This window comes from Chenopodium album, chromosome 11 (genome assembly GCF_948465745.1).
Source record: "Chenopodium album chromosome 11, dcCheAlbu1.1, whole genome shotgun sequence".
In the NCBI taxonomy this organism is placed as follows: Eukaryota; Viridiplantae; Streptophyta; class Magnoliopsida; order Caryophyllales; family Amaranthaceae; genus Chenopodium; species Chenopodium album.
In genome coordinates this window covers 12,706,727-12,727,587 of record NC_137844.1, presented here as the reverse complement: position 1 = coordinate 12,727,587, position 20,861 = coordinate 12,706,727, and the positions used below count along the sequence as shown (strand labels likewise).

Here is a 20,861-nt window from a genome sequence, read left to right as displayed (position 1 = left end):
AAATATAGACTTAATGTTTACTTGGCTGGTTAAGTGGTAGTAATATTACTCAGTACGTTGTAGATTACATTGCATGCATCTATATGTTGGCCCTTATGGTATCCTAAATTGAAATCGAAATCTGTTAGAAACAGCAGTTTCCAATTTCGGGTAGCAAAATAGAGAACCTGTTCCAATGAGTTCCAGTTCAGGTTCTCAATTTTTGGATCCAGAACCTGTAGGGTACCTGTAACCTGATAAAAATATCACTTAAATTCAAAATGTACATTAATTCTAACCTATTTAATTTATAAAATGATAAATATCAAAATTACAAGGAAATTTTGAATTTTAACACCACAAAAAAACGAAAAAAATAGTTTTTAACACTACAAAAAAAAAAATACTTTTATTCTAACACCTCAAATTTTTTAAAAAAATTGGCTTTTATTACCACTTAATTAATTCTTGGATGAAATCCGTTAGTGAACCTACAATGCCACGTGTCAGCATATTATTGGTCCAGAACAATAAAAAAAATTAAAAAAACCCTAAACTACCCCAGCCACCCACCCCCTCCCCCTCTGTGAGCCCCACCACAAGCAGCGTGTCGTCACCATTCTCTCACCTTGACAGCTCAGGTCCTAGCCCCAACCACTGGAAAATCCCCTCCTTCCCTCCCTCCCTCCCTCCCTCTCCCCCTCCCCAAAATCGACAGCCCTCCCCTACGGCCATCATAAACAACCGCTGTTTCACAAAACCCTTAAAAACGGTCGGTGGTGGTCGAAATCGACAGATTTAGGGTTGAAATGGTCGATTTCGGCCGTAACTAGCGTTTGTGGTCGTTCGTTTTAGGTTGTTTGAAAAACGAACCGCCATTTTTTGTGGCCGTTGGGGATTAATCGTCGATTTAGGGGAGGGGAAAAGGGAGGGAGGCGCTTTTCCGATGGCTAGTTGCGCTGGGGCTGGGAACGGGAGGGTTAGGGTGAGGATTTGGTGGTGGCGTGCCGTCGACGGTGGGGCTAGGGTGGCTAGGTTAGTTTTAGGGGGTTTTTTTCCTTTTTTTTTAAAAAAAACTAATTACGTAGCAACACGTGGCACAATGGACCCCATTTAACGGAAATTTAAACGGCAACTGGTAAGTGGTGGTAAAAGCCAAATTGAAAAAAAAATTGTGGTGTTAAAATAATGGAAAGTATTGTGTAGAACGGACTCACGTGAATCCGGTCATACAAACAGAAAAAAAAAAATCTTATTTGTCAAAAATTAGATAATATTGGTCAGATATTAAGTTATAAATATCATATATTAGATTAAAAGTGTCAGAAATTAGATAATAATGGTCAAATATTAGATTATAATAGTCAGATATTATATTATAATTATTAGATATTATATTGTAATTGTCAGAAATTAGATTATAATTATCAGATATTAGATTAAAAGTGTCAGAAATTAGATTATTATAGTCAAATATTGGTTTATAAGTATCAGATATTAGACAATATTGATTAGATATTAGACAAAACTAGGTTAGATCTCGTGCCATGCATGGTGGTCTATAGTTATATATATATACTTATAGATTATTGATTGATAAGTATTATAATAAATTTGTCGAAGAATAATATATTATGTGATAGGTTAAGTTGGTAGTTGCATTTTTTTTTTTAATTGTAGCATCTAATATACAACTAAAAGTCTAAAACAAAAGTAGGCAAAAAATCTGAGCAATTTTTTTTTTCTTATTGTGAAACAAGTCACAAATTATTTTAAGAATATAATTTTTGTTTATGGTTGCCCAAATTTTTTTAAGAAAGATTTGTGAAATCTTTTTATTTTGGATATAGTAATTACTATATTAATATAAAATATGTATAAAAATAATATTATATTTGGTAAATGATTGGTTTCCTTAATTAATACTTCGTAATTTTTTTTAATAAATAAAAAAAAATAACTAAAGACACACAAGAAAATGACACGTGTCATTGCTGGTGTGTCTTTTAGTATATAGTATGGATTGATTTCAATACAATTCCATAGAACCTTCTGAGCCTTTACTAGGCAATAAAGGTACACCCCAAATGGAAATATTACCCTCGTAATCTCCTTCAATCTTTGTAGTGACTTGAATAAACATTGATAAGGCCTTTCTTTTACGATTGTCACTAGCACTGCCTCTTCTACGATTGTCATATTGATAAGGCCTTTCTTTTGCCGTCTTCGCCCCAATTCTCAACACTGGTAGAGACTTGAAGAAGGGTAGGATCATCATTTGTAGCAAAAATTGATGGAGTCTCCAGCGAAAGCTCGATGGGTTCTTCTTCCACAGCGGCGAAGAGCGGCCGTGGTTGAGAATTGGGGCGAAGATTGGAGGAGAGAGAGTAAATTGAAGTGGGTTTGTGGAGCCGATTTTCTCAGTACCAGTTGATGAAATCAACAAATCTACTGCTAATTGTCCCACATTTCCTATTGATAAACCTGGCTAATACAATTCAACCCAGAAATTGCCAACAAGACACAAAATATAAACGTAAGAAATTGAGAAAAATGAGTGTATAATAGTGGGTGAGGGATGAATGTGTCCATTATAAACAGACTCACGTGAATTCGTTTCATGCAAAACCTTCTCTAAAATAAAAGGCTTTTTTTTTTGTAGTGTTAAAAACCATTTTTTTGTTCCCAAATTACAATTATAAATACTACCTCCGATTTTTTTTAGTTGCAAATTTGGGGTATTATATGAGAGATATAAAATATTAGTTGCAACTAAAATAATTGGAGGTAATATATGTATTAAATTTGCTCAACAACTTTTATTAGTTTGTAAAGATGGTCACGGATCGTGCCGGCATGCGGGCGGCACGGGCCCGGCCTGGCACGGCGGCCCACTTGTGGGCCGTGCCGTAAACAAAAAATTGAAATCCGACACGGGCACGGTGGACGGCACGGTCGTCGGCCCGCCGGCACGGCCCGTGCTACGGCCCATGTCGAATTATATAAACTTATTTAATTAAGTTTATTTGTATAAAATTATTTATATAAACTTATTTAATTAAATAAACTTATTTAATTAATAAATAAATAAACTTATTTAATTAAGTTTATATAAACTTAAACATAAATTATTTATATAAACTTAATTAAATTAAAGTTGTTCAAAGAAAAAATATATTAACATTAACATAAACATAAATATAAATTAATAACATTATTTATATAAACTTAAGTTGTTCAAAAAAAAATGTATATCAATTTTTTTTTATATACATATATATTTATATAAAAAAAAAAATAAAAATTTACGGGTTGGCCCGCAGCCCGGCATGGCACGACCATGCTTGGGTGTGCCAAAATTTGGCATGGCACGGCCCGGCACGAGCCCCACCCAGGCACGGCCCGCGACGGCCCAACACGGCACGATGCTCACCTTTATTAGTTTGTTTTATTTGCGAGTTATATACATTTTAAATTAGTGACCATCTAGTTTATTATAAAAAAATTCTGTAAAAAATTATTAAAAAACAAGGTACCTTGAATTAGAATAGGTTCCTCTGTTTCCCAATTTCTAGGAACTTGTTCGATAGATTTTGGTTCCCAATTTAAAGAACTTGTTGAAACAGGTTCCGGTTCTAGCTCCAATTCTAAGAATTTTAACAAGATACCCTATTATGCTCACCCCTAGATAGATCCTGGCCATGGAAGTATGAAAATGACCATTTCATAAGGCCGGCTATTAAAGTAAACATACATATAAGATCATATAGAAAAATAGGTGTGCAAATCAAATCCGATTAGAAAAATACATTTAGATATAAACAAAAAGTTCAAATCATATCAATTAAACAAAAATAATAAGTTCAAATCAGATCAACTAAACAAGAATAAGGTGAACCAAATGAGTAAGTTTTGTAAGTGGCTAGCCACAAGGTGTGGCCACATTGGTTTATAAGAATAATCTTTATTTATGTATATTAGTAACCCAATTATCTCATAAGAGTAACCCTATTTTGTCCAATAAAGTAACTCCAATTCATTTATTAATATGAGTAATATCAACTAGTTTAGAAATAAGTAACCTCATTTGTTCATTCGAGTAACTCCTATTTTTTTCTTTTAAAAAAAACAAAAGAATAATTCCGTTTTTGTCTTACATGTGAAGTGGCCACACCATGTGGTTAGCCACATATAAAAATTTGTGGAACCGAACATAGCCTTATTTAGTTCGGCTTTTTGATAAATTTAATTATTCTCACATACTTTAAAAAAAAAAAAATGTGTTATACGAAGGAGAGCTAGAGAGGCTTTCCACATGTCTTTTATCATATAGTTATAAATAAATTCGGAGTAGATTATAGTCACTATGCATATGTGCTGATAAAATGCATATTTTTGTAAAGATATATAATTAAGAAAAATTGAAAAGAATAATTTCAATACTATAATCTATAGCAAACAAGTCTTCTCATTTTAATCAGAACTTTTGATCAACTCAAAATAATCCTAATTATTATAGTAGCCTTCTCAAAACATCTAAAATGAACTTTAACCAACAAAACCAGTAAAAATGTATTTAATCTCTTCCGCTACCTCTATTCTCTCTACTCCACCTACCTGAACAAATTAAATGGCAGATTTATGTTGGGCACCGCTAATTATTAATCATTAATTAAAAGTAAGGATAGAGAAGTAATTTTAAAGGTCAAAAGTCAAAATCCAATGCAAAAAGCAAGTAAGACTAACTTTTAATTTTTGCGGAAATACCGACTAGCCAACAAAAAAGCCATTTATCGAACACTTTTTTTTTTTTTTTTTTTTTTTTTTTTTTTTGGACTGAGATGAAAAACTAAAAGCCATAAGACCAAGCAAAAATTGAAATAGCAACAGGAATGATCATTTGAAATAGCAGTGGAGCACTCATTAAGACATCTACGTTCAACCTCGTTAACACCAAAATATTTATAGCGTAAGCTACTACTCTTCATAAAGGAGTCTAACTAGCTTTTTAATGTGGCATTTAAAAATTGAAAATGAAAGTGATAACCTATTAGTCATCAATTCAATAAAAGACATTTGAGCAATACCTTGTTAAATCGAGCATATTATTAAAGACATTCGTTCTCTCGTTTCTTGATTTCACAATTGGAGTATCCAACACGTCTATAGAGAGGCAAATCACGCAGCAGATTGAATAGTTAATATGAGCCATTTAATATCTAGTAGTATGATGTTTGTAAATTGTAATACTTCTAGTTTGTTTGTTTGGTTTTTTTTTTTTTTTTGAATGTTTGTAAATATGAATGTTTATGTTAAAAAAGAGTTTGTTTTCTATTTTTCTTTTTCTTCTTATACGTTAGTAATTCTCCTCATAAGGTCTTCCTAATATATATATTTGAGTAATAGTAGTAAAAATACAAACTAAAATGGTCGACATGGTCTTTGGCCACAATACACGTCACATCAAATCACAGTACACACAAAGCTCGTTCTCGTGTTCTTCGGCCAAAAAATCTGAAACTCTAATTTTCACCCATTTTATAAAAACACAACACACGCATCTAATTTTACCGGAATTCTCTCCTTCCGGCAACTTTCTCTCTCCTCCACGCCGCCCCCACTTTCTCTCTCCTCCCGATTTTCCCGCAATTTCCAAAGATCTACTTCTCCACTCAACCCTAAATCCTCTCTCCTCCATTTTCAATTCAATTTCAAACCTCAATTTCAACTCAATTTCTTCAGAGCAAACTTCAATTCAACCTCCATTGATTGATTCACTCTAGAGAGAGAAAGTAATGGATCGGAGAAGAGCGTTGAGTCCGGTGTACACCCGACAGTGGAGCAGCAACTCGACAAACTCCAGCAGCAACGACTCAGTGTCGCCGGCGATGTCTCCGGCACACCCTAGCTCACGCCTCGGAAGCGGTTACTCGACTGTTAAACGAACTCAGAATGTTGCCGCCAAAGCCGCTGCTCGCCGATTAGCGCAGGTTATGGCTACTCAAACTGCTACCGATGATGATGATGATAACGATGACGGTGATGTTGATCTTGGGTTACGGTTTGGTCCTCCGCCGTCTTTGGTTCCGCCTTCGAAGAATTCTACTAATGGGTTTTCCCGGCCTAGTAATCGTGCTCCGTCTCCTGCGGTAACTCTATTTTTCTTTGATCGAATCCGTGTTTTGTATTTTTATGTTCGTGTTAAAATGGAAATGATGTAGACGGGGTTTGATTCTAGGTATTGGTTATTGTCGCCGAGACTTTAACCAACTGAGCTAAAGAGGAGGAGTAGTTTTAACTTTATTTTGCTTTGATTGAACCCGTGTTTTGCATTTTCATGTCCGTGTTTGAATGGAAATGATGTAGACGGGATTTGATTCTAGGTATTGGTTATCATTGATGAGACTTTAACCAAGTATGCTAAAGAGTAGGAGTAGTTTTAACTCTATTTTGCTTTGATAAAACCCGTGTTTTGTAATGTCCGTGTTAGAATGGAAATGATGTATACGGGATTTGATTCTAGGCCGAGACTTTAACCAACTGAGCTAAAGAGTAGGAGTAGTTTTAACTTTATTTTGCTTTGATCAAACCTGTGTTTTGTATTTTTTTTTGTCCGTGTTCGAATGGAATGGAAATGATGTAGACGGGATTTGATTCTAAGTATGGGTTAATATTGCCGAGACTTTAACCAACTTAGCTATGGAGTATGAGTAGTTTTTTTGTGTTTTACTTCTGTGGTGGTTTTTAATTAGTGGAATTGCCTGTTTGGTTGGAATTTAGGAACTGAGGATTGGAGTGAATTTAGTAGAGTGCTCGAACAAGCTATTTAATTTGTTTATTGTTCTTAGTTGAGTGAATTGGAGTAAGAAATTGAGTGTTGAAGAGTTTATGAAGTCATGGGATTTGAAATTATATAGAGTTATGTGATAATATTTCCAACTGTGGTGGTGAATTGAGCTGTGGTTCAATGCAGGTGGTTTGTTGTGAGGTGATTGAATTAATTAGGGGACTGATTAGATGTTTTTGTATGGCTGAATTAGTTAGGTAGGAACTATGTCGATCACAACGCTCATTCTGTACGTTCAACGTCAGCTGGAAGGCCAACTCGACAGCCTGCAGCAACACAACCTTCTAAAGTGGGGATTAAAACCCCTGCTGCGATACAACCGGTAGAACTTCCCACTTCCAAGACAAGATCATCTGACAAAAGGTAAAAGAGCTTTATGTTTGATGTTTTATAGTAATATCTACTTTGATTAGTACTCCATATGTGATACTAAGGCCCAGGCAAACAGTCTTTTATGATATACGAAGTATTAAGTATGAAGTATACTTCCTCCGTTCTATTAATATTGCAAACAACAATGGACTTTTTGCACAATTCATCACTCTTGTTTGATCATATAATATGATTTATACGTTAAGCAAAATATAGTCATGTGGGATCTTGTTGGATTCGTCTCATAAAATACTTTCACAATATCAACTTTTTATAATTTTTACTCTTACACAATTATAGATATTTAGAATATAAAATGTGCTTTGGGATGCATAATTTCATTCTTGTTGCAATATTAATAGAACGGAGGAAGTATAATATTACAAAGCCCTGAAAGTTATAAATTACTTTGTCTGCCATGCTGAATATTTGACAATGAAAGCACCCATGAAAAAGCTTATGAAGCAAGGAGCACATACTCTGACATTTTTTAAAAATAATTTATGGGAAATTTCCTATAGGCAGCTTTATGCTGATAGTTCTGTCATTTGTTTAATTTTGAATCAGTGTCAAGAATTTCATGACAATGTACTAGTCACATAGAGGATCTATTTCTTACATCACCTATAGTCTATATTACTAGGCTACAATTGTTGGAGAAGGTTAGGGATCACACCAATATACTCTTTGATTGTTAATTAGTGGACCTGAAAGTCATTATTAACTTATATTTCCTGCTTTTGTTTATGGTGAATGGAATAATAATGGTTCAATAAACTTTTTGTTCATTGTATATTTTGTGAAGTCAATTGCATTTCAAATCTTGGGTTTTTGGATGCAATTTGTTTCTATTTGTAGGGCTAAGGCTATATACTTTGCCTTTTCAATCCCCTACGCTACCTTAGAGAGGGAGCCTAGTTTGAGACAATAGAGTTCACTAAGTTCGAAGTAATGTCTTGTAAATTTAAGTAAGTTCAGAAGAATGAAAATTAGGTGAAGTAAATTCACCCTTAGTGTGTCATAGGATGGGACATGAAGCTTTGGGCTTATTTATTTCATAAGAACAATCACATACCTTGATGACTTTAAAATCCGGTGGTGACTGATGTGGAAGTGCTACATAGAGAGAGAGAAACCATGGAATAGAAGGATTTTAACTTCAAATAAAGGTGGTTATGGCTGTGAAGTCTAAGGGATGAGAGGTTGAAATTGCCATTGTCTCATTTGAACAAAATGATTTCTGTCACCATGCTGACTATCGGAGTCATTTTTTTTCCTCTGTGAGTTGGTTAATATTGGTAAGACCTGTTCTTCATGGGATCAAGTCTTACTAGGGGCATCTTGAGGTAGAATTCTCTTGTCCAACCCCCTCCCCTTCTCTCCCCACCCCAACTCTCAAGGTACTCAGCTGCTGTGAACTTGTGATCCCCCCCTCTCTCCACCACCCCAATTCTCAAGGTACTTGGCTGTTGTGATGGGTTGGGCCCTCTTTTGAGATAAGAAGTCTGACTTGAGGCTTATACTTATACCTGACCCTCTCTCCCCAAAATAATGCTTCCCAAGTCCTAGCACCCTTTTTTCTAGGTCAAGGGGATGGTGGATAAATCTTTTCTGTTGTCTCTCAAAGCTTTAGTCATGGCATTTCTACTTTCCTTAATACTTCAATTCTAACCTTTCACCTGTGAAAGCGGGTATGAAACATTTATTCTGCCTTATACTTATAAGCTGCCTGAAAGATAAGACTTTTACCTAGAGACAATTCAAAATATAGAGCCAAACAACCTTTTGTTGAGTTTGATGCATATTGGTTTCAGTTTACATAAGGCATTCTTGTATTAGTTATAGATTTTATTCTAGCGTTTTCTCAATCTATAGAATGGCTGTATATGGGAAGCAAAAGTTGGAAGCATCATTGCCAATATGACCCACTGTCCCAATTTCCTTGAATTCATTCCAAAACAGTGACTCATTTATGAGCTATGAAGCACGGAAGTGGCTGGAGGAGTGAAGAGTAAATTATCGCCATTTCAGAAATGGAAAACAGCCAGAAACACCGAGATATGCGGCTGAAATCTTTCAGATCTGGGTTCAGTGATTGGAAACATTTCCATTGCCCCTTCAGCCTGCCAAAAAATATGTTTTTTTTGATACGTGTGCTGAAAAGGTTTCGTGGCGGGTCAATTTCCACCTTCTTTATCTTCTTGTGGTTGTCTCTTTGCTCATGAGCAATGTATAAAATGGCTCAAGGCTCATAGAGTGACAAGGTCCTGTTACACCTAGGTGCACCTCTTTGAATTGAGGCGTACAACATAAATTTACTGAGGTGCACCACCTCAAGTGTGCCTTAGGTGCTCCTCTTTGAATGCACCTCGCCTGGAGCCATTAAAAAGCGCTGTACCCTAATCGCTGCCTTTTTATACACTGCTTATGAGCTATATGTGTCTCCCTTTTTGTGGCTGTACATGAAATTTGTATTAATATATATGACGTAGTGGGATAAATATCGTGGGCTGATAATGTGGGGAAATTTCAAGTTTATTTCCCTATAAGCATGGAGTACAAATATAGTGGCATTTTTGTAATGAAATCAACAAACTACTCATACATGTGACTAAGTGAGGCCCACTACTTTCTCCTTTCTTGGCATTTTTGAATAAAATTAACAACCAAGTATCAATGATCAATGTTTGGCAACTCACCAGATAATACACTTATGCTACTTGATTTGCTGCATTCGTTTATCAAGGAGATATATTGGGGTGTCCTAAATAAAGTGGGCTTCTTGTTATTTACTTGGCTTAATTTTTTTGATTAGCTTCACCATTTTTATTTTTTATTTTTTATTTTTTGTTTGAAAGGGTATTTGTAGCTAATAGCCTCATGCTTGTCCTAATAAGTTAGTGAAAAAAAATGTTAAGGTTGAAACTTGAAAGTTATTTGTAGCTATTAGCCTCATACTTGTCCTAATAAGTTAGTAAAAAAATTTTAAAAAAATAGAAAAATAAATGTTTTGATAAAAACTTCAATTATCAAATTTATATTGTAGACAATAATAATATACGTATATTTATTAAATTGTAGAATTGCAGCTTCCCCATTTCCAAAATGGTCTGTTTTCGTGCTACCTAGTTTATCAGCCTATTGTTCGTCTCTCTGTATGTTTTTCAAAATTTTAAACCTTATATTTTGGCCTATTGGGGTAGCTGGTACAACTGTGCATATATAGACCTCCTAGATCCCATCAAAAGTGGTACTATGATACTGCATGGTAGTGGTTGTTCCCTACCTTGTTTGTAGAAAAGAAGTTAAATTGTCTGCTTTATAATTTTCCCCCAAAGATTGCTGAAAAAATTGGCTGTGAAATAACTAGGTTTCCAGATTTTGGTCATCTCAAATTGAGAGATTCGGGAAGCGGACCAGAGGATGCTGCTCTTCTCGATGAAGTATGCGAAACTTGCAATGATGTTTCATTAATCTCTTTTATTAGTCTATTGATATGTGCAGTATCCATAACTGTTATGCAGTGTAATGGCATAAACATGCTCTCTAATATGATATGTTCTCTTACTGCAGTTGGATATGCTACAACAAGAGAATGAAAATGTTCTTGAACAGGTATATTCCCTGCCTTTTGAAAGAAAATAGTTAAGTGCCTTAGGTTGGTCTCGAATGTAAGAATCTTTACACCTATTACAGCTTCGAGAAGCCGAGAGAAAACGTGAAGAATCAGAGGCCAGAGCAAGAGAACTTGAAAGACAGGTCTGTATCCTTGGCTAGGTATAATTCTTCTGTTTGCAGCTCTTACTTTGACAAGATGGAGTCGAAAAATGTAGTCTTCACTGAACTTGATTTCTACACTCTATAAGTTGTTTAAAGTGTATGTGTATACATCTTACCTGTGGGAATATATTCCTATCTTAGGCATTAGTTGGGCAAATATCATCATAAATAACTAATATTGTTCAACATCACAGCTGCAAATGCGATAATTCCATCACTTATAGGGAATTTTCTATCTTGATGTTTTGTGAAGTTTATATGTTTGCTTCTATCTTTATGTATTTAGACTTTTGTGCTTTAGATTTTAGCTGGCTCGTGAAGTATATATTAACATGTTTTGAATGAGATTATGTGTCCGATAACATCTTAAATTTTTCGTAATGACTACTGACAGGTTGCATCGATGGGAGAAGGTTTATCTCTGGAAGCTAAAATGTTGAGCAGGTAACTTTATTCCTGATATTAGTCTCTCAGCTACAATGATTGTGTTGCATGAACTCATTGTGATTCTTTACAGGAAGGAAGCAGCACTACGTCAAAGAGAGGTGTGTATGGGCTCTTATCGTGTAAATATTTTAGTTTTCTAACTTACCAAAATTTGCCATTGGTGCGGGGCTTGAAATTCTTGTTTTTTTTTTTTTTTTTTTTTTTTTAATATTGAAAGCAACCTTATTAATTTGCATAAATATTGGAAGCAACTTTATTAATTTGCATAAATATAGGCTCTTACCGTGTAAATATTTTAGTTTTCTAACTACTTTTTACATCAATGCACTGCAAAATAACCATGGATGCTAAAACTATGAGGGTTCTCCGCTTTCTATTTCTCGCGAGACTCACATAAGCCTGCAGAAGCTCCTAAAACTTTAGTTGGACATGCATACTCCATGGCACTTTCAAAAATAATTTTTAAGGCTTTACCACTGAATGCATACGTTCCATGGCACATCTGCTACTAGTTTGATTTAAAAAATCTGTTTAGGGAAAGTTTCTGATAAGTTGAGCTTCAACTGTTTGGTAGGCTGCCCTTGCAGCTGCAAAACAACGCAGGGAGGGCAAAGCAGAAATGGAAACTTTGCATTCAGAAATTGAGGTAAAATCTACTTAGCAAAGTTTGTAATGGACTTCCTAAAGTATAGTGCTTGTGTGAGCTATACTGTATTATAATAAATCATCATCATCATTGTTGATGTTGTTAGAACCTAAGAATGGAGGCTGCTGCAACAATGGAGAAGCTTGAAGAAGTTGAGTCTGAGGCAAAAGCGATGCGCACCATGACTAAGAGAATGGTTTTGACCCAGGAAGAGATGGTTTGTAATTTACCATTTAAATCTATGCTCATTACATGTTTACAGGATGATGAGTATAAACTGACAAATTTCCTCCGACATGTAGGAGGAAGTTGTTCTTAAAAGGTGCTGGCTTGCTCGTTACTGGGGCTTGGCTGTACAGTATGGTATGACTCCTCTTGTGTCTTCCATATAAAGAGAGAGTGGTTTAATATTGTTAGACCCATGGGGGAATTCAGGCTTACAATTGCACTTATGGCTGCTTTTGATTTCATTTTTCTGTTGGTCTTCTGTGAAAAGGTTGCATAATGCTGTGTACAAAAATTTTGTGCCAGCAGTCGCTTTCGTCCGTTTAAAGAATCACTATGCTGGAAAGATTGGTGGTTGCTGAATTATAAGATATTCTTATACATCTAGTGTTGATGCATCTCTTTGTTGCTACATGCAGGCATTTGTGCCGATATAGCTGGGTCCAAGTATGAACATTGGTCTAGATTTGCTCCTCTTCCATTTGAAGTTGTCATATCTGCTGGACAGAAGGCTAAGGAGGATTTTGTGAATAGAGGTTAGTTGATAGTTCTCTTTTCTGTTAAATTTGTTTGCAATTTTTAGCGAACAAATGTTCTAGCTCATTATTTGTTGCAGGTGAGAGCGATTCAAGTAAAGGGAGCAAGTCTGGCAGAGAGACCAGCGATCTTACTGGGGAGGGAAACATTGAAACTATGCTTTCAGTAGAAATGGGATTAAGGGAAATGGCTTCCTTAAAGGTTTATTTTCAATGTCATGCTCTTCGTGCTTAATGGACTGTCGGTTTTTGCAATTCCCTTTATTAGACCTAAACAAAATTTACATCTCATTTCAGATAGAGGATGCAGTTGCATTGGCAATGGCACAAAAAAGACGACCAAATTTAGTCCGAGGTTTGCTCAATACTTTTCTGTAGATTTGTAGAATTGTTAATATCTTGTATTGGCTAGCAGTAAAACCATTAAGTTCCAACTTGAAGTGTTTCTCTATTTTCTTTCTTTTTGTTTGTTTTTGGTGGTTGGAGCAGTTAATATGAAGAAAGAGGAATTGTTTCAGATGCAAATGTAAAATTGTATTATTTGACTTATTTTGGGCTGATATGTCTATTAGTTTTAAGCTTTTCTAACTTAAATCTGTTTTTCTTGTTCTTTATTTTATCACTATGATGATTTAGAGCCCACAATTACCCTCCCTCGTTTAATATTTTAATGTTTATTTTCCAGATTTCAAAGTGGCTGGTGATCCCAAGTTTATGGAGTCATTTGGTAATGGACTTCATATAAATCGTTTATATCGCATTCAATGTCTGTTTATTGTAGGCATTATGGGTATAAATTGTTTAAATCGCATTTAACGTCTGTTTATTGTAGACATTATGGATACACAAGTTGTATCTTACTGCTTTAAAAACTGGGGAACAAATGTTAATTGAATGATATTATCTATAAGTTCTGGTCGGTTTACAGGTTAAATCTTTTGTTGCATACCCTCTGTGGTTCACAGTCAGTGTTAGGTAACTAAGACCTGAGAAGAAATTCCCTCAAAGAGTTAAAGAAGTCAATATATTATCATCTTTCCTATTTTGCGGGAAACTGATGTATCTGAGCCCGAGTATTTCTGGTTTATGCATAAAGCGTGTTTATGCTGTGGTGAATTAACTTTTAAACTGTCTAATTTCTAATATCTTGGTATTAATGTACTTTGCCAAAATTGTTTTACTGCAGAATTGAGTCAAGAGGAAACAGATGATGTACTTTTCAAGGAGGTATGCTTCAATATAGCACTATATGATAGAATATTGAGTAGTGTCATTTTAGACTGGTATACTAAAGGATGTTATCACATACTTACGTGAACTTTTATGTGTACCTAAAATTGTAATTTAATTGATAATGACCTTATGTCCAATTGCGACCTAATGTTACAACCTCCAAACACATTTTGCAATACAGTGGGTGGGTAATTGTTATGGAAACTTTGTCCTGCTATCCCCTTCCCTTATTCAGTGGAACTTCTTACTTTATTCAACTTGGGCCACTTCGTCCCCATCATTTCACTTCCCTTTCAGATATGGGTTAATGGTATCGAACCTTGCCCATGTGGTTGAATTAAATTTCAGCTTGACTACTGCGAATTATAGATTGCCTAGATGAGCCATGGCTATGTAATTTGATTTGTGGGAGCAGGAGTAAAGAACGAGAGATAGTTGGGAAGGTGGGGATTGCTATTGTTGATTTGAGTATTGAAGGTAATGTGAATATGAATTCCCTTTTCCAGAGCTGTTTGGTTTAAGGCAGTGTAGGATAAAACAAGAGAATAAGTAGCAGGAAAAGGAAAGAAAGAATTTGAAAATTTTCCTAAATGTTGGTTTTACAATTTTATACCTTTATACTTGGCTCTTGAAGGTGGGGTCGGTTATCTGCTAGTTTTGGCGAGTTTGAGATAGGAAACAGTTGTCATTTGCAAATCGATGCTATAATTAGTTAAATTTATACCAATGTGATAAAAGGTTGCTAAGTTTTATAATGGGCCTTCATGGGAGGATTAGTTGGTCTGTCTTCTGTAATATAGCCTAGAATGCTCTAACATTGTGGAACAAGGATTCACTAAATGATGCATGATATTATTGCTACTAAGTTTACTATACAGTGACACTGATCATGCGGCAGGTGTGGTGGCGAATAAGCTGTAGGGTTGGGGGTAAATTAAGCAAGAAACAGGTGCTGTATCACAAAAGAACTAGCAATTGTTCTTTAATTAAAGGCTAACTATTGCCTAGAAGATACTGTGGCTGAAACTTTTAGAACTGAAGATGGTCTTAATTGTAAAATCGTTTGGGGTCTGGTTAGCGATTGAGTTGGAACTCCATGTATTTTGACTCATACAAGCCATGGATCTATGGAACAAGACAGCAAGACCTGTTAAAACTGATCTATACCTGATTACCCAACCTGAAATACCTGAACTGTACTCGAAGTCACTTGAACCGATTCTGTCCTGAATTAATCCAACCCTTCCCAACCCCAATCAAACCGACAATCAATGCTTCCTAGTTATGATTATTCTATTACAAATAAGCATATTGGCAAAGAACTGAATATGACCTGACCGGACCAGTCATGAACTGGTTAAAACCTGAAATCATTCTGAATGGGTTTTACCCAAAAGTGACTCAACCCAAATGGAATCGATCTGAACGATCAAATTCCCACCTCTAGCTATAAGGATGACAGGATAACTAAACGAGCTGAGACTGACTTTACTAAATAAAGCACAAAATGCACTAATTGGCTTTTTTTTTTTTTTTTTTTTTCGTATGCTGATGAGAAGATAGGTAGAACAGGGAGGTAATCAATTCCCCCTTTCCCCCTTGTGTAAATGTTCAAGTTATAGTTGGATATTGATTTGGGACTTGAAAAGGTTTCATGTTTATTTTATATCCCTAGGCCTGGATGACGTATTTCTGGAAAAGAGCAAGAGATCACCAGGTTGAGGAGGACATTGCTGAAGAGAGACTTCAATTATGGACCAGCCGCAGCGGTCAGTCTCCAGCATTGCAGGATGCAGTCGATGGTATTTGCTCTTATACCAATCTTCTAAATGTATTTACTGTGATATTGAATTGAAGATCATTTTGATCCAGATTTATAGTGAATGATAGTTTACTTTTGAAGATCTATTAAGGTGTTTTTTTGCCAAGGAAGGCAAGTTCTGGTCACAATTATGTAGAAGCTTGTTTCCTAACTGTAGTCACTGTATCCCATTGTGTTTTAACTAAAACTTTGTAAGTGTTATTCATCAGTATGATTGTCCTCATCTACATGTAAGTGCAAAAGTGGGCTCCCAATTCAGTTGTCAGCCCCAATTCAGTTGTCAAGCCATGCTAACTGTGTCTAATCAGTCGTGCCTTGCCCAAAATGAGCATAAACCTAAAAGTTGGATCAGATTATTAAACTGACGGTGGGTTGGTAATATATTTACATTTGCTTAAATTTTGTTGGTCATTCCAGTTAGGGTTTTTGGATCTGTTTTCCATGAAACAATTGAGGATTGTAAAGTAAATCAATATAGTGAAAAAGTTCTAATAAAGTGTGTTTGATGATGATGTGAAGGTGCTTGAGGTATATTCTGATACTGACAACATTGTATGTTATTTATTGATGCTCTTTAGCAACATATATAAATTTGAACATGTAATTTATTTATTATTAGCTTGGCTTTGCGCTCTTTCATATAACTCTAGTGGTCAATTGTGTGCATTTTAGGTTAGATGTTTATTATTTTTAAAAACAGTGTCTCAAATCTGCCATTCTTTTTGGAATATCTTATTATCTTTTTACCCTAACCTTTTGAAAGTGTCTTGACGTGAATACTTGTGTGTCAGTTGAACGTGGTTTGATCGAGTTAAGGAAACTTGGATTAGAACAACAACTGTGGGAAACATCTCGCAAAGAGATGGAACATCATTCACCTTCATCGCAAGTTGCCAATCACAAACATGATGCGGAATCAGAGAATTCTACATGATGAACTTTCTCCTACTATACTGCGTGGTAATCAATTCAATTTTCAACGTTTCTCTTGGTTAGTTTAAATGTTATTTGCTGGCAATATATATATATATATATATATATATTTTTGTTTCAGTTCACAGTTTATTTTTTATACCTTTGAAAAACGAAATGTAGAGGTTGGTGGCATTGTGTACGTGCTTAGTCTCTTGATATCATTGAACAAGAAATCAAGAATCCTTGTAAATTCGGTGTGTAATTAAAGTGCTTGTATAAAATCTTGCAAATGCAGTAATTTTTGAAATTTATAGAATTGCAGTTAGATTTACTGTATGTTTATACTTGTACAATAGTCTTCAATCACCCTTTGATCTTTTGATTTTCTCCTTTTTCGGATGTAATTTGATTCTTTGATTTTTCGAGTTTTGACACTATTAGCTCTATGTATTGGTGTACGAATGGGATTATATATTGCAGGTTTTAGACCATAACTAGCTTTCTATGATGTTTGTTAAAACATGGTCTCTTGAGTCTTCCCTCTTTGGTGGTTGGTCTTCAATATTCTGAATCTTCTGAGAGGAAAATTCCAGTTTTGCGATATGCGCAGTTTCAGTGGGATTTTTCCAACCTGTTTTTGGAGGGTATAAACATAAAATGGCGCACATTTATTGAAATTTTTTCCATGAAGGCGGATGCACGATGTTCCGTGCATCCGTTTTTTTTTAAAAAAAAAGCGGAATGAACATACAATTGTTTAGTAAATAACATACAGTTGTTTAGTAAAGAACATCTAACTATTTTATAAATAACATTACATATAGTTGTATTGTAATGAACATATAATTGTTTTGTAAAGAACATATAGTTTTGTAAAAAAAAAAAACATCCAACTTTATGTTCTTTATATACATTTAAAGAACATCCATAATATTAAAAAATAACATGATAATTAGAGGTGATCAACTTCGGCCCTGCCCGAATATATGGCGAGTTTGGGCAACCTAAAAATGCATTTTTAGTTAAAAATCCAAACCTGGTCCGAAAAAAGCCCAAAAAGCCAGTTACATTTCTCAGATTTGGGCGCGAAATATGATGTTAAGGCCCGGCCCGACCTGAATTTTTGATCACCTCTAATGATAATATAATGTAATGAACATTATTTTTATTCAACCACCATAATCTAAAGACAAAATTCAAAAAACATTTCAAAATAAACAATTAACATTATGTCACAAATAAAAGTACATTATACTGACAATCAAAGAACATGAAGATAAAGAAAATTATTTAATAGCATGTTATGTTCTTTACAATTCTATAACATGTTCTTTTCACTTTAATCGAATGTTCTTTACATTTCTATACGACGTTCTTTACAATTCTATAACATGTTCTTTTCACTTTAACTAAATGTTCTAGACATTTCTATACAATGTTCTTTCCGCTTATATTCTTTACAATTCTATAACATGTTCTTTTCACTTTAACCGAATGTTCTTTACATTTCTATACAATGTTCTTTACAATTCTATAACATGTTCTTTTCACTTTAACTAAATGTTCTAGACATTTCTATACAATATTCTTTCCGCTTATTTTTTTATTTTTATTTTTTTTAAGGAATGTACCATGCGAATCGTGCATCCGCCTGCATGAACCACGCATTGCACGTTTGTTATAAAAAGAGAATTTCGACATTAATAGTGACAGTGAAGATTTTATAAGAATTGCTCCCTTTTGATCAAAATAGTTTTAGGCACCCACTTTGTTCAGTGATAGCGTTTTAAGAAACAATTAACACTTTAACTCGGTTAAAACACTTGTTAGAATATTAGTGTTTGATGAGGTAGCAGATAGGTGTATGAAATTTTTTCCCTGCAGGCGAATGCATGATGCTCCGTACATCCAGATTTTTTTTTAAAAAAAATGCGGAATAGTTATACTGTAATGAACATATAGTTGTTTTGTATGAGTAATGAATCTATACTTGTTCTGTAAAGAACATATAGCTATTTTATACAAAACATCCAGCTTTATATTCTTTATATATATATATATATATATATATATATATATATATATATATATATATATATATATATATATATATATATATATATATATATATATATATATATATATATATATATCTACAGAAAATCAGTAATATTAATAAAAAACATGATAATATAATGTAATGACCGACCATTATTTTTATTCAACCACCATAATTTAAAGACAAAATTCAAAGAACATTTCAAAATAAACAATTAACATTATGTCACAAATAAATATACATTTTGACAATCAAAGAACATGGAGATAAAGAACATTATTTAACAGTTTGTTCTTTCACTCTAGGTATATGTTCATTATATTTTAATAGTATGTTATTTTCATTGTAACTATACATATATGTTCATTACATTTCATAACATGTTCATTCCTCTTTATAGAATATGAAAAAGAACATTTTACTGTATTTTAATGTACATTGTATTATTTAGATGTACATTTTTTTTGAATTTGTTTAGGAAAAATACACTTTAATAATCTCAAATATGAGCGATTTACTTTTAATAATCCCAAATATGCGCGATTTTCTTTTAATAATCTCAACTAAGGTTTGTTATCTAATAATCCTAACTATATACTTTAACTGGATGTTCTTTATAAAATAGGTATATGTTCTTTCAAGACCGCTATATGTTCATTACAAAATAACTTAATGTGCATTCTGTCTTTTTATTAAAAAAAAACGTATGCACAATCCTCGGTACATCTGCCTACAGGAAAAAAAATTCAGACTTACCCCCTTGTGTGAAGGGGCACCCAAAGTATTTTCTTCCTCAGGTTCAAAAATAAATAAAATTAAAATCAAATTGATTGATTTGTAAAAGGATACTCTACTAGATGACCTAGGTTATTGGTGACTTTTTTTCATATCATCAATTGATTGTATGGTAGAATCTCACTACACGATTATTTAGTTTTTTTTTTTTTTTTTTTTTTTTTTTTTTTTTAATTTTTTTTTTTTACCTTTATTGTTCTCCTTCGTAGATGAAATAAATTATTAATTTATTTTTTTTAATTATACACCATCTATCCAAAAAAAAAAAAATTCATATGTAGCTAGGGTTATTTGGTTAATGGTTACTTGGTCATTCAGGGGTTACATGGTTAGAGATTACTAGGTCGGTCAAGGGTTACTCGGTCGGTTATAGATTTTACTCAGTTAGAGGTTATTTGGTCGGTTAGGGATAACTCGGTTAGTGTTTTGGTGTGTGTTAGTTAACCACACCAAAAAGTGCTAAAAATATAATGGTTTTTATTTGGTAGGACAGCTGAAGGATAAGGTGTCTTACTGAATTTGAACATTACATTAACCAATCCGGCTGGGATAAGAGAATTTTTACCCCCAAGTGTCTTTAATGACGATTAATATTTATGTCAAAAAATAAAAAATGACAATTGATATCAAATTATCACAATCTTAAGATTACAAGACATGAAATACCATCCTTACAACTAAGCCAACTCATTGTTGTAAACTCGTAATAAGTTGGTAATTACATATGAGTACTTAATAAGTTATTTGTTTTGGAGGTACTAGACTTTCAAATAGATACGACATATTTGTCAAAAAAAATAGATACGACATGGAGAATGTATAAGATTAATGGTTTCAATCCCAAAATTTGAGGGTCATTTGACTAGCTTGAAGTGATAAACACGCCTTGCATTAAGAAGAACAACATGCCTTTTTTTTTTTTTTTTTTTTTTTCTTAATACAACCTCTCTTTTGTTTTGTTATTTTTACATTTGTCATGTACCTTTTTGTTAAGTGACACAATAATTTCGAACTTACTTTTATGAAAAGGCTAAAAGAACCAAGAACTTAAATCAAGAACAAGAAGTAATAACAAATTAGAAAATGCATGTTTGTTTGAGCCAAAAGCTAGGTTAAATTATCCATAATTGCCCAAAAAAATAAAAATACAAAAGGATAAAAAATTACAAAAAATAAAATTGTGTACAAAAAATGTCAAAAAATGA

At 33.9% G+C, this 20,861-nt stretch overlaps 1 protein-coding gene across 1 annotated transcript; it reads left to right on the top strand.

The window, feature by feature from the left end:
* Positions 1 to 5,434: 5,434 nt before the first annotated feature.
* Positions 5,435 to 17,138, top strand: LOC145567403 (coiled-coil domain-containing protein SCD2-like). The gene is made up of 17 exons (XM_081626673.1): positions 5,435 to 6,128; positions 7,020 to 7,189; positions 10,569 to 10,641; positions 10,772 to 10,813; positions 10,895 to 10,957; positions 11,373 to 11,422; positions 11,496 to 11,523; positions 12,000 to 12,071; positions 12,178 to 12,288; positions 12,374 to 12,434; positions 12,716 to 12,832; positions 12,913 to 13,034; positions 13,130 to 13,187; positions 13,518 to 13,559; positions 14,019 to 14,059; positions 15,741 to 15,867; positions 16,679 to 17,138. Exons 1-17 carry the CDS (start codon positions 5,775 to 5,777, stop codon positions 16,819 to 16,821), a joined length of 1,674 nt encoding a protein of 557 aa, XP_081482799.1. The 5' UTR covers positions 5,435 to 5,774; the 3' UTR covers positions 16,822 to 17,138.
* Positions 17,139 to 20,861: the final 3,723 nt, after the last annotated feature.

Excerpts from the sequence above, each read along its gene's own strand:
- LOC145567403 (XM_081626673.1), top strand. The coding sequence starts at position 5,775 with ATGGATCGGAGAAGAGCGTTGAGTCCGGTGTACACCCGACAGTGGAGC. Across the intron at positions 11,524-11,999 it reads CAGCACTACGTCAAAGAGAG|GCTGCCCTTGCAGCTGCAAA; the intron begins GTGTGTATGGGC and ends ACTGTTTGGTAG. Across the intron at positions 13,188-13,517 it reads ACGACCAAATTTAGTCCGAG|ATTTCAAAGTGGCTGGTGAT; the intron begins GTTTGCTCAATA and ends TTTATTTTCCAG.